The following is a 13,228-nucleotide window of genomic DNA, read 5'->3' as shown; positions in this document are numbered from 1 at the left end:
TAAATGCGTATTTATAAAACACAGCTGTTTTGTGGACTTTTTGTATGTGCCAAATTAAAAACCTAAGTACTGGTTTTCTCTTGCGTCTGTGAATGCAAAATTGGTAATGTATTTTACACTTTTTTTAGGTTGTGTGATACCAAATCGAAAATGTGTATTTTTATACTGAAGTACAGAAATTTCACATGGAATAATAAATAAATAATAAATATTATAGGACGTTTTTACACAAATTGACTAAGCCCCACGGTAAGCTCAAGAAGGCTTGTGTTGTGGGTACTCAGACAACGATATATATAAATACTTAAATACATAGAAAACAACCATGACTCAGGAATAAATTTTAATATCTGTATCATCATACAAATAAATGCCCTTACCAGGGTTCGAACCCGGGACCATCGGCTTCATAGGCAGGGTCACTACCCACTAGGCCAGACCGGTCGGCCTAACGGAATAACTGTACATATGTACATATGTACATTTAAATTTTCAATTTATTTCCTAATTATAAGATTAGTATTCTATCGGTTGTAGGTATTCTGAGTTTTATAATCCTACATATAATCATGTTGAATTTAAAATTGCCATTATATTATGCAATAGGTCTATTAATTGCACTAAAAGATTTATCAGTAGGTAGATAACCTGGTTAATAAAATAAAAATTCAAAACTACGTAATTTAAGTAGGTAATTAACTTAATTATTATTTTTATTTAACTTGTAGTCGTATAAATGTATGGGTCATATAATTAATAAGTCTAACTGCAGTGCAGTTGACATCATGGAGTTTTATCGTGTACTATTAGGAAGATGAAACGTCGTCACATTTGTTTTCAGTAGGTTTTTTATCCGATGGCAGAAATAGACCCAGGGAGGCACCGGCTGAAACAAATAAAAGTAAAATATGTTGGTACTAGATGTAGTGCATAATTATTTTCCATCGTATTTTCACGGAAACGTACGAACGTGTCTTGCTATTTCAGTCAGTCTCGGTACAAAAAGTACTGAGGTTGACTGAAGTAGCATGACAAATACGAATGTTTCCGAGAAAATACGATGTATTGAATTGTCCATTTGAGATTGGATAAAACATTAATTACAGATTTTTAAAATTTTTAATTGTGTAAAGTCTATTTTTGTATGTATAAGAGCTATATACCCCGTTTTTTATTCAGATAAAAAAAATATAACTTAAAAGAAGTAAGTGGTATTTTATTCCTCCAAAATTAAATCTGAGTAACTAAGCACTGAATTATTTTGTCAATTACATACGAGTATTGTTGTACCGTAATATTAGATATACCTACTTTTCAGGTTATAAAAATTCTAATCTTACAAAAACGGGGTATTAGTTATTATCGCATACTGAATTACAAAAAAAAAATATTTTCGCTTCTACAATAATCACATTTTAGTAGTGAATAAGTTATATACGCTTACCGAATAAGAACACAGCTAAATATAAAAAGAAGTTGCTACAATTATTCATCAGTTGTCCTCCAATGATGTTAAAGAATACGAACGAAATGCCCCGGCCGAACATCATTGATAGGCCGACAACCATGGCCCTGTAAACAAAAATGGATGATTCGTCATCGTTTGATTCAATACCCTAATAGGTAGGTATGTTAATGCTTCTGCCCACGATTTCGTCAGCGTGAGGTGATAATGATGATGATAAAAACTATACTTCCTTCCTCGAGCTTCAAACTATCTCCATAACACACTTCTTCTAATAGACAGACAGACAAAGTTACTTTCGCATTTATAATATAAGTAGGGACGCATCATGCTCTAAAAGTGCGTATGAATGGATTACATATATTTGTACTTATTGCTGCAAAAGATGATAATATATGAAGGAGGAAGGGGTGGGAGCAAGTTTCCGAATCAATCTAAGTACGATTACGAATACACAGATTAACGTGTTGTGCATACAACTACTGTGATGAATATACTCAACATTTCAACAACGCTTAGACCGTTTAAATAGGACAATACATTTAAATAGTACAAGATATATTGCTCTGTTTTCAATAATCGTTGCTTTAAAATCATTGCAATTACTGTTAAAACTTCAAAATAGCTCAAGAATCAAGTGCGACTTTCTCCAAGAGAACTTAACGTTCTGATGGACAGTGGGCGTATTCCGGTTTGTTTTACAACTTTGATAAAAGCGACAAACATATAGAAACAAGTCAGTCACCTCATATACGTAGGAAACAGTTCAACAGCGTAGCTGGTGGTGATGCCCATGCATACCACATTGCACATCATGCCGACGAACGCCACGACGCCCCACTCGATGGGCACGAAGTCGATGATCGCGGCCAGCGTGGTCGCGAGCAAGTGGAAGCCTATGTAGGTCCATTTCTAAGAAAAAAACTTAATAAATACCGTCAAATGTGCTTACCTTGCTAAAATTCGAAATTAATTTTATAAAATTGTTGTGTGTTTATATAATTATATGCCGATTCATACCTACATTGCGCTCGGCTAAATGTATGAAAGTATGAACGGCCTTGATTTGCCGCTGGCCGCGCCGCCGGTCGCGTGTTTGCCAGACTATACCTTCCCGATGTACTTCACGATGACAACGCTGATGATAGAGACGACGGTGATGGTGCACGCGAAGCCGGTGATGGCGGCGAACGTGAACGGAACTACGGTGTCGTCGCAAACCAAATCCTGCAAAGTTTTAAAAGCCAAATTTAAAAATCGATTATTTTCCACGGTTCAAAGTAACTCCAGTTTATCAGTAATTAATATACATATTAGCGTCTGGTTGACGTAACTGGTGACCGAAGAGCTGGCGGCTACCTCGCACAACGTATCAGCATTGCGATACAGCGAGGAAATGCCGCCAGCATCCTTGGTACAATGCCTCAAGGGCCTATTTTAGATTTAAGCTATTTATTAATTTCGTTTAGTAGTACCACTGTATATATATTGTATGTAAATAAATGATTTTTTATATAATACATATTTAGCTATGATGATGAAGCCTTATTGAAGTTACTGTAAAAAAGTCCAATATTTATTTATTAATTTATGATCTTTAACAAAAACTAACCAACATCGACAACAACGTTGCACCAAGAACAACAAAGTTGCGACCAAAAAAAAAAGAAAATGAAATCCATTTATTTAGTAACCTATTCCAAAATAATTTTGAAGTCTGACTCACAACTTAGTTACAAGATGAAAATTAAAGTTTCTCATATTAACTTAAAACAAGTAAATGTACACTAACCGCCTCAGTAAATATAGTCTCGTTCCCTGAGTAAGTTCGAACGTTAAACATTTCGCAGAAACTCATTCCAGGCTCCCCCAAGTTCTTGTAGTTGTTGAATATGTACGGCATCCATACGGAGAACGGAGGGCATCTGGAAGTAAAGTATATAATAAATAGATATAGGTGTATATTAATACTTATATACTTAAGGCCCGACCACACAGCTGCTTAAAAAACGGTGACGTTACGGAATCGCAATCACGCATCGTAAGCGTACCGTTTATATCGCATGCTCCACACACCGCTGCTTAAAAAAAGGTGACGTTACGGAATCGCAGTGAGTGACGTTCGCCGCCGCATTACTGCCGCGATTATGACGTTTATTCCGTCGCTCATTTTATCAAGGAAATTGACAGATACAGCGGTGGCAACAACGACGCCGCAACTGTAACGCAGCTGTAGTTGACACCCGAACGTCACCTTTACATCATTATCAGCGCCATTTAGATTTCATAATTTTTGATGATAAAAATTTTACACGCGACATTACATGCATTGAATACAACTTTGAATAGAAAAAGAGGAAACTATCGGTATTCAAGTCTGTTGATGTTGGAATAATAACCTATTCCTGCCTTAATCTCGGTTCCCGTTCAATTCCCTAATCTAATATTGGCCAAGTATTATTAGCTCTGCTCAGGTAAGGATTGTCTACTCACATACAATATGTTGGTACGCTAATCCCAAAAATAAGCAGCGTGTTCTTGAGGTGCTTCTTATTAAACAACGGCGTCGTTTGATTCCATATTGATTGGAAAAAGTTAGAGCTCTTCGTTTTGTTTTCGTCTTCATTTAGAACAATTTGCTTAACCTAGAAAAATGTTAAAGAAATCGAATTAGCGTTAGTTATATTACAACAAGAATATTTCATGTTTGTCGTGTCTATTTTATTTTGTAAATTTATTTGTTATTACATCTTTATTTCAGTCAAAAATATTGTTATTGCTGTTGAATCTGATGTTAGACTTTTAGACGAATCATATAATGATATAAATATATATCTTTGGAGCATCAATTTTGAACATTAACAAATGATTAGAGTTAGACCAAGAAAACAGTGTTATTTAAACGACATAATTTCATACAAGTAAGACGCTTAAAATAACACCTGCACTGTGAGTGCTGTCAAAATCTCTGCAGACTTTTCTTGATCTAACTCTATTTACCAAAATGCTTTCACTTTATTTTGCTATATCTCAAATCTTCCCTTTTATAACATGGAAAATTATATAGGTACTTACGCTAAATTCATCTTTGCTTCGCCCACTGTTCACAGCAAACATCTGCTTCAATATTTCCATGCCCTTGTCATGCTCGCCTTTCGAAACGTAGAACTTAGGGCTCTCCAACACATAACACTTTAGAAGGAAATAGTTGAGGATACTGAGGAGAGCGATCACTTGGTTCAGTAGACGCCACGGCCGGTATACGAAGTTGAGGAACGGTATGAAGAAGGCGAAATTAAGTTGAAGGGTTGGGTATGCTACCGCTGAAACAATAAGTTTTCGTATAAATCGGGGATGCCGATTTCATTTATCACACCATTCCGAGGTAAAAATATAAAAAAAATAAAAACTTTTTTAAATTCCTCTTCACGATTAAACCGTTGAACCGTATGTGTTGAAATTTTGTGTAAATAGAGATAGGATATACGAGCTTTTCATCTCAAAAATCATCGTTAAAAGATGTGAAGGGGGGAGGAGGTTTGTATGTGGAATCAATAACCGCAGAACGGATTTAGATGACATTGTATATCATATGGAGCTATCATCAAGCATATTGAGATGGTCTACATCTTTGATTTAGTTGACAATGATATCAATCGTGAATCAGAACCTAAACATAAACAGTTATTAACCTTAGACGTCGCCAAAGCTGAATCCAATAAGAACAAATAATATAAAACTACCCTTCCAGAAATTCCCCGAATAAAATTCCTTTTGGATCAGGCGGCGCTTGAGTTTGTTTATAAAAATGACATCTGATGCAGCATTCTTTACATCAGACGGTAACCTATGCCTATAATTTGGAAGAAGTTACCAGTTATGCCGGGGCCACACTAACGGGAAACGCCGTTGATTAATCGCGATAAATCCCAGTCTGAAATTATGTCAATAATCGCGATATTCAACGGCGTTTCCCGGCGTTTCCCGTTAGTGTGCCCCCGGCATTAATAAGTAAAGGAAGTATTTAATTTTTAAGTATGTTTATTTAATTTTAGTTTAGTTTTTAAATCTTTAATTCATAGTTACTTTTAATGTTTTTTTTTTTACTTATAAACTACATAAATAAATAATATTCAGTATTTATAAGTACACGAAACATTTTCCTTCATGTTTTCATTGTAGAAAGTGTTGAAACTTACCACAGATAACAGCTTGACTGAACATAATGCCCGTTGAAGCGTAGAGAAGGAACCGCGCTCTGTGGGTCTGCAGCGTGCTCTCTCCGAGCAGAGAAAATATAACGGCATTCGTGCCGCATGCACTTAAATAAGAACAAAATTAAATTTTTCATACTTTTATAAGTGTAAATTGGTTCAAATTTTGCGTCAAATTCATATTAAACGTAAGAAAATACATAAAACAACGATAATCCTTATTTGGTGCTGTGCAGATACGAACAGAACTCGAAAAGAACGATAAGCCTTATACGAAATCGTTCAGAAAATTAAATAAAGGTAACTTTGAGCCAAGATCTATGTAAATGGGTATTTGTGGTTAAAGGAAATATTTAAGAAAACAATTCATTTGAATTGTTTGTTTTGAGTGCAAAAACTCATGTTTATAGGTAACTAAAAAGTTCTAAAAACCACGATACAATCTTAAATGTTGCTGTTTTCAAGGTATTGTATCGTGACAAAGAATAGAATTGACTTATTAAAATAAGATGTATGAAACACTACTTACAATATAGCAGAAAACAGTTTAGCTACCATCAGAAATATCCAATGATTAGCAAAACTACACATGAAGGCAAAGATAGCTGTGCCTATTATAGTAATATGGAGGGTGTAGAGGCGACCTCTGGTGTCGGCGAGGTAGCCCCAGAAGTGAGCACTTGCAATTACACCTGTAAGAGTACATTTACCACTTAAGACTGGCGCCAACTAGCGGCATGGCACGGCAAGGGATGCCTCGGAATTCCCAAACATACCTCTGCATCCCTGAGGATGCCTCAGTAATATGCCGAAGGATCCCTTGCAGTGAAATACCCACTGCGTTGGATCTTACAAATTCGCGATGTCCGTCTGCAGCTTAGCTCAGTGATTGTTAAGCGCTTCACACACCTTAAGTACTTAATTCAGTAACTGACGACAGGGACGCAGTTATATGTTAGACCATGTTAGACACGGTAGAGATATCTGCATCTCACTTCTACGTATTGCGGCGTCCCTATCGTCAGTTACTCAATAAATGAGTTGAGGTGAGGTTTTACTAGGCGCAAACAGGTTATATGTGATAATATCATTGAAGTTCACATCTAAAGTCGTACAAGTACAGTCGCCATCAAATATATTATATCGGAGCGGCCGAGGTGCTCAGAAATATCTGGACACGCACTGTAACGCCTTGACAATAGAGGCGTGTTTAGATATTTGTAAGCGCCCTGTCCGCTCCCATATATCTGATGGCGACTGTACATAGGTATACAATAATTACCCAAGATAGGCACTGAGCCGATGATTCCCTTCTCAAACACGCCGAGCTCCAAGTCGCATTGGCTCGTTGCTACAATGATGCCAACGCTAAAAACCTCTGCAATAGCGGCCAGCAATGAGTAAATGCTGAGAATCAACAATCTATAGTTGTACTTGCCGAAACCTGTAAAATATAAAGTGTGTAAAGTACTGATGATGATCACAAAGAATTTCGTACATCGACCCACCTGTTCCTATTTCTGTCCCACGCGTATATGGCTGTCCCGCTCGCACAGTGGTATTGAGCGTCGCCATCATGGGAGAAACAGCGTGCGATAGATGGGTACCTAATGATTCTCCGAAAAACTTTTAGCAGATTATCGATCCGCCGACAACGATTCGCCGAACATCGTTTCGCAAAGTTATTTATTTGTAAATGTAACTTTCGGTCAACTAACGTTACGTAGACTCTTGGTTCACATACCGTTCAGTTTGCTTCTGTGTAAAATCGCAGAACTATTATTGGACGATTTCCATTTGGCAAAGTAATCGTTTCGTTTAAGCAATGTTTAGTCGAATAACGTTTCACATTTTACATATGAGTCGTTGACTACCTAAGAATCACATACTTACATCCTGCTGCCGTTGTTAGTTTGTGTCATAAACAAACTAGTAGGTACCGGTATAGAATACCGTGATTGCTTCTGGTTTGGGTTTTAATCAATTTTTAACCTAAATATGAACAAAAGCATAGGTAGGTATATTGTATCTATGCAACGTAGATTGTAATTGTATGGTCATTTGTATACCTACCTACGTGAAAATAAGTATATAATTAAATGTATCTAACACCATGTTTATCAGACTCAATGTTGTTGTGTAGGTTAGCCATATCCTAGTCTAGTCATAAATAAGAGAGAAGTTCTGCTATATTTCGTTTTTTTTTAGCATTAGAAAAAAGGTAAGCGACGTTGACATGCCTTTAAATTGAAAAACGGTTTTTAAAAATCAGTAACTAAGTATTATTTACTTATGAAAGCAGAAGAATATAAATGATCGTATTAGATTCGTGAATGTTACATATTTGCCATGACTTATTTTTAAAAAGAGTTTTTCAATTCAAAGACACGTCAAGATTGTTTACCTTTTTTCTGGTGCCCTATTGATATTCCGAAAAAAAATACGCCGATTTTTGTTTCGCCGACAACGATTCGCAGACGGGTTGTTTGGCAGAGTAACGATTCGCCGAATCTCGTTACGCATAATAGTCGTTTGCGAGAGTAGTCAATAAGCAGAACAATTGATACGCTAATTTACTATTCGTAGAATAATCATTTAGTAACTGTCATAATTACCCGGAGAAACCATTGGTCAAAACACAATAGGTCGAATGTTCATTTGGCATTAATATTGAATGTTCGTTTTTTTAGCATTAGAAAAAAGGTAAACAATCTTGACGTGTCTTTTAATTGAAACACTCTTTTTAAAAATAAGTCATGGCAAATATGTAACATTCACGAATCTAATACGATCATTTATATTCTTCTGCTTTCATAAGTAATACTTAGTTACTGATTTTTAAAAAGCGTTTTAATTAAAAGACATGTCAACGTCACTTACCTTCTTTCTAATGCTAAAAAAATATATAAAATAAGGTGAGATTTCAATTATTGATGAAGTGCACCTGATGATGATGATTGTTGATGATAATTATGATGATTTTTTTAAAGTAGTATGTTTAGCGATTCCTCCAGCACCCATGGTCCGAATTGAGTTATTCTTTTTTTGTTTGAAAAAAGTTACCTGCGAGGTATTCCCATAATAATTTTGGTTCTGATCTGATGTTGTAATCCATGAGGAATTGACGGAACCCCTCAATTTTTAAAGGCATGTGTATTATGATTTCGGTATTTTCTAAAGTAACTCAAGCATTTCCTCCTGAAAGCCACCAATTTCATGAAGTGCAACTGTAGCCTTACCACGAGTTTGACACTACATATTCGCTAACTTCTTCGTAACTTTATATACATATACTTAACGCATTTACTTAAAAAATGATAATATTTTATTTCATTCTTTTGTTAAGAAAATAACGACTTATATGTAAAATGTGAAACGTTATTCGACTAAACATTGCTTAAACGAAATGATTACTCTGCCAAATGGAAATCATCCAATAATAGTTCTGCGAATTTACACAGAAGCAAACTGAACGGTATGTGAACTAAGAATCTACGTAACGTTAGTTGACCAGAAGTTACATTGACAAATAAATGACTCTGCGAAACGATGTTCGGCGAATCGTTGTCGGCGAATCGATGATCTGCTAAAAGTTTAACGGAGAATCATTAGGTACCCCTTTTTTCTAATGCTAAAAAAACGAACATTTAATATTAATGCCAAATGAACATTCGACCTATTGTGTTTCGACCAACGGATTCTCGGGTAATTATGACAGTTACTAAATGATTATTCTACGAATAGTAAATATGCGTATCAATGTTCTGCTTATTGACTACTCTCGCAAACGACTATTATGCGTAACGAGATTCGGCGAATCGTTACTCTGCCAAACAACCCGTCTGCGAATCGTTGTCGGCGAAACAAAAATCGGCGTATTTTTTTTCGGCATATCAATATGGCACCGCGATAGATATAGGAACAGGCGGGTCGATGTACGAAATTCTTATGGCGTTAAGGTGACAGTCCATTTCCAACGACAGCTGCACTACCGTTCATTTTAATATGGAAATTGACAATAACACCGACGCGTTCAGTACCAGTAGTGCAGCTGCGGTCAGAAATGAAATGTTACCATTATTCATAAACGCGTTACTGGCCTGAATTAGCTATGAATCGTTTGTCTTTATCTGTCCTTTTGACTTATGTATTTGTAAGAAAGGGATAAAACATAAATTGATTAAATCAGGCCCGTAAAGTTTTATGAATAAGGGGGTTTATGTTTAGCGTCCGTACTTTACCAGTAGGTAAATAGGTATTATTTGTATCAAACTTAAATAAATATTATACTTATAAACTAGATTATAAAGTAGAAAATCCAACAGCAAGGCGGCAAAACGGCGTTGTAGCCAGTCTTCTCCGAGACCACGGCGACCACGCCATCCTCGAAACGTCGGAGGTATCACATTATGAAATTATCTCATATTAAATTACATGAAAAACCTTGATAAGATGGCCGTTCTCACACCAATGTTACGTAAATATAAATAAACATTACAAACCGAGAGCACAATTATTAAATAGTCTTATCAGAAACAGATGATTCGTTATCAAGTTTACATTGGTACAACCATGACATTTTATTGTGGCATATTTAGCTTCCCAATTCATTTTGAATAAGTATTTATAGCGTTTACACTTACAGAAATGTACATCACAGGCACTGAGTCTGCTGCGTCTTTTCTGTTTCACTTTTGACCGCGTGATCATACTTATTGTTAGTCATCACTTTAGATGGGGCTTCCACAAAATTGTAGTTTTAATATTGAATTTTTACTCGTTTTAATCAAGGACAAATTAATGTTATGAAAAAACTCACACGAAAATTAGATTAGGTATATTTGCTAGATAGAAAAAAAAAAAGAGAAAACATTTGTCAATTTTATTCTTCATGAAGACACACGGCATTTTAGGTAGGTAATAAAGAAACTGGAAACATGTCTAATTTCCATTTTTTTTTAGTTCTATAACTTCTACATCATTACCCTGCAGTGTTATTTCAGTATAGAATAGCTACGGCCCAATTCGAACAATGTTTCTAATATAATTATGTCACAGCGATACGATACCGATCTGTCAATGTATAAAGTAGGTAGTTATAATAAAATTATTTAATGTAATTTTATGTTTATTTGAAATATAATAATGACACTTTTCCAAAAACAAATAAAAAACGCTTGATATGCATTCACACTTGCTTAATACCTATTCTGTAAATAAGTTTTTGGCAAAAATTTAATTTTTGGTACAAGCTTTTATCGCTGACTGTACTTTTCTTACGACAGACAACTAATACTCATCGAGACAATTCTAAAAACCCCTAACACAATTAGGTTGCGTTGTTTCATCATCCATCCATCATCAGATCAGTTCGACAGTACCATATTATTGTATTGTCATCAGAACTACATACAGCTGCCAATTTTCATGACGCTACGATCCTTGGAAGATGGTTAAATTAGTTACCTTAGATTCCATTACATAGTTACATACAGGTCGACCTAATAGTTAGGGAGGCGAGGTAGCTAAATGGCGTAATTCAACGGCGCCGTCGAGACCTATCAAAATCGAAAGATAAAATAATTTCGAAAAGAAAAGCTCGTATGGCAAAAACCATTTTAGCGGTGGGTTTGGCGTGTACGGTTTTTCAAAAATGTTAAAAAAAACAGTTACTTGGGCATTCTCGAGCGCGTCAGATATTCATACTACGTATGCCCCGAGTGCCTCTGATAACAACGGTATACTAATCTGCCGGTTTGCGTGGTGGGGGTAGGCATATAAAGTAGTCAAAAATGCAAAAAAAAAAAATTTACTCGAGCGCGTCAGATTTTCGGAAGGGGTGTTAAGTAGGCCCCAAGGAAGCTTCCTTTAAAAAAACTGACGATTTCGGCGTGACGATAAGTTACGATGAATTTTTGAAAATGCAAAAAAAAAAAGTTTTTTGAAATACTCGAGCGCGTCAGATTTTCATAGGGGAGGTTTATCTCGGTATCCTGAAAGCATATTTTTTTAATCTGACAAAAATGTTGGTGGGTTCTCTTAATCTGACCGAAAAAGGTTTTTTGGTTTCTTTTTTTTCCTTTCTTTCTCCTTGATAAAACGGGGAATTTAAGAATGACAATAAAATTACCTTTTTTGTTTATTTAAACTTTTTTTTTGTAAAATGTATCGTTCGCGACTTATATGCCGCAACGCGTTCTTAGGAAGACGAAATGGCTCCTCCACACTTCCGGTCATGCGGAAACCGGCAGATTTTGTATTTTTAGTAAGTTTTAGATTATATTCTTCAAAATAAAAAATAAAAAAATCGCGCTCGAGAATGCCGGATTAACGTTTTTTTTTTACAAGTTCGCGACCCTATAACTCGGCGGCGTCAAGGACTTATCGTCAGATTAGTTAAATTTAGTCTTTAAACACTAAAATCAACCCCCAATATCTTAATCTGAGGCGCTCGAGTATTTCAGACTATCCATTTTTTTTTACTAATCTGATCGTCTATCCTAGGCGCGCGTCACTACATATAGAGCTAAATACTTTACAAGGTTTTTCTATTAGGTCTAAGGTATCTCTCATATCTTAAACTGCCACGCTCGAGTATTGCCGAAAATTCCCCTATTCGCCTCCCTAACTATAATAAAAGCTTGTTAAAAATGATCAGTGGTCATTGAATTACAAAACGATGATGTTATAGGGTGGTCAATGACATTTTGTATTTTTTTCTTATGCAGAATTTTTGAGACTTTAAGGAGGCGATCGATGAGGCTTCAATCTTGTATGTACCTATTTTTTATAATCTTGACGGTTAAAGGGTTAAATAATTTGCAATCTTGTGTAAATAGTAAAATCAATTTGATTCATAGTTACCTGCTAAAACTAGAGCGTCTTCAAACTCGATTTCTTCATTATTCTTCAAGTTTCCTATTTTACTTATTTCCACTGTATCTATATTACTCCCACAAGGATTCTCACTTACGTTATTTTTCGTATTTTGTGACATTTTGAATAAATTATATACATTTAGAGTAGAATTACACCACAAGTTATCTATACGGCGTTTACTTCGTCATTAACGAACATGACATTGAAGACGCCTACTTTAAAATATCTACTGTTACGTATAAAAGCAAATAGGAATGTGCTGCTCTCAATATTATACTTAGTTATTTTATAACTATTATCTTTATATCAGCCTCAGCAAAAGGTAATTTCTTTCCGAAATGTTAAAAATGTATTCCTGTATATTTTGCTGATTGCACCAGCAATCAACTAGCAAAGCTGGTATCAATAAAATTAGTTCATTTTATACTGAATAACTAAATATTCCTGCCTAGTTTCCAGTAAAGGGAATTGGCCTAGCAAAAACCAATAATGCCAGTTACTGTGGCGAGTGCGCCGCCGTTTGAGCTTAATTTAATTTGCGGGCGAACGAGGCTTCGGGATCGTGTAACTGAAAACACAATATCGTTCCAATTACACTTACAATGTTAGTATTTGCATGAAATGGGGTGTCTAATGAATATTCTTTCAGTTACAATGTTAAGGTATACTT

General features: G+C 35.5%; 1 protein-coding gene across 1 annotated transcript; it reads right to left on the bottom strand.

Annotated features, from left to right (window-relative positions):
* Positions 1-782: 782 nt before the first annotated feature.
* Positions 783-12,727, bottom strand: LOC134794041 (synaptic vesicle glycoprotein 2A-like). Its single transcript, XM_063765746.1, has 11 exons — positions 12,544-12,727; positions 6,962-7,123; positions 6,209-6,371; positions 5,665-5,786; positions 4,541-4,788; positions 3,959-4,110; positions 3,258-3,390; positions 2,576-2,692; positions 2,211-2,377; positions 1,445-1,572; positions 783-886 (listed from the first exon to the last, which is right to left on the bottom strand). Exons 1-11 carry the CDS (start codon positions 12,674-12,676, stop codon positions 807-809), a joined length of 1,605 nt encoding a protein of 534 aa, XP_063621816.1. The 5' UTR covers positions 12,677-12,727; the 3' UTR covers positions 783-806.
* Between the last annotated feature and the right edge of the window lie 501 nt (positions 12,728-13,228).

The sequence above is a fragment of the Cydia splendana genome, chromosome 9 (assembly GCF_910591565.1).
Source record: "Cydia splendana chromosome 9, ilCydSple1.2, whole genome shotgun sequence".
Taxonomy (NCBI): domain Eukaryota; kingdom Metazoa; phylum Arthropoda; class Insecta; order Lepidoptera; family Tortricidae; genus Cydia; species Cydia splendana.
The sequence above is the reverse complement of the archived record's forward strand: the minus strand, read 5'-3'. Positions and strand labels throughout refer to the sequence as shown.

Coding starts and splice junctions, on each gene's coding strand:
- LOC134794041 (XM_063765746.1), bottom strand. CDS start 12,676: ATGTCACAAAATACGAAAAATAACGTAAGTGAGAATCCTTGTGGGAGT. Junction 7,124..12,543: donor AGACGCTCTAGTTTTAGCAG/GTAACTATGAAT, acceptor TATATTTTACAG/GTTTCGGCAAGTACAACTAT. Junction 1,573..2,210: donor CTGTTTCCTACGTATATGAG/GTGACTGACTTG, acceptor TTTTGTTTACAG/GGCCATGGTTGTCGGCCTAT.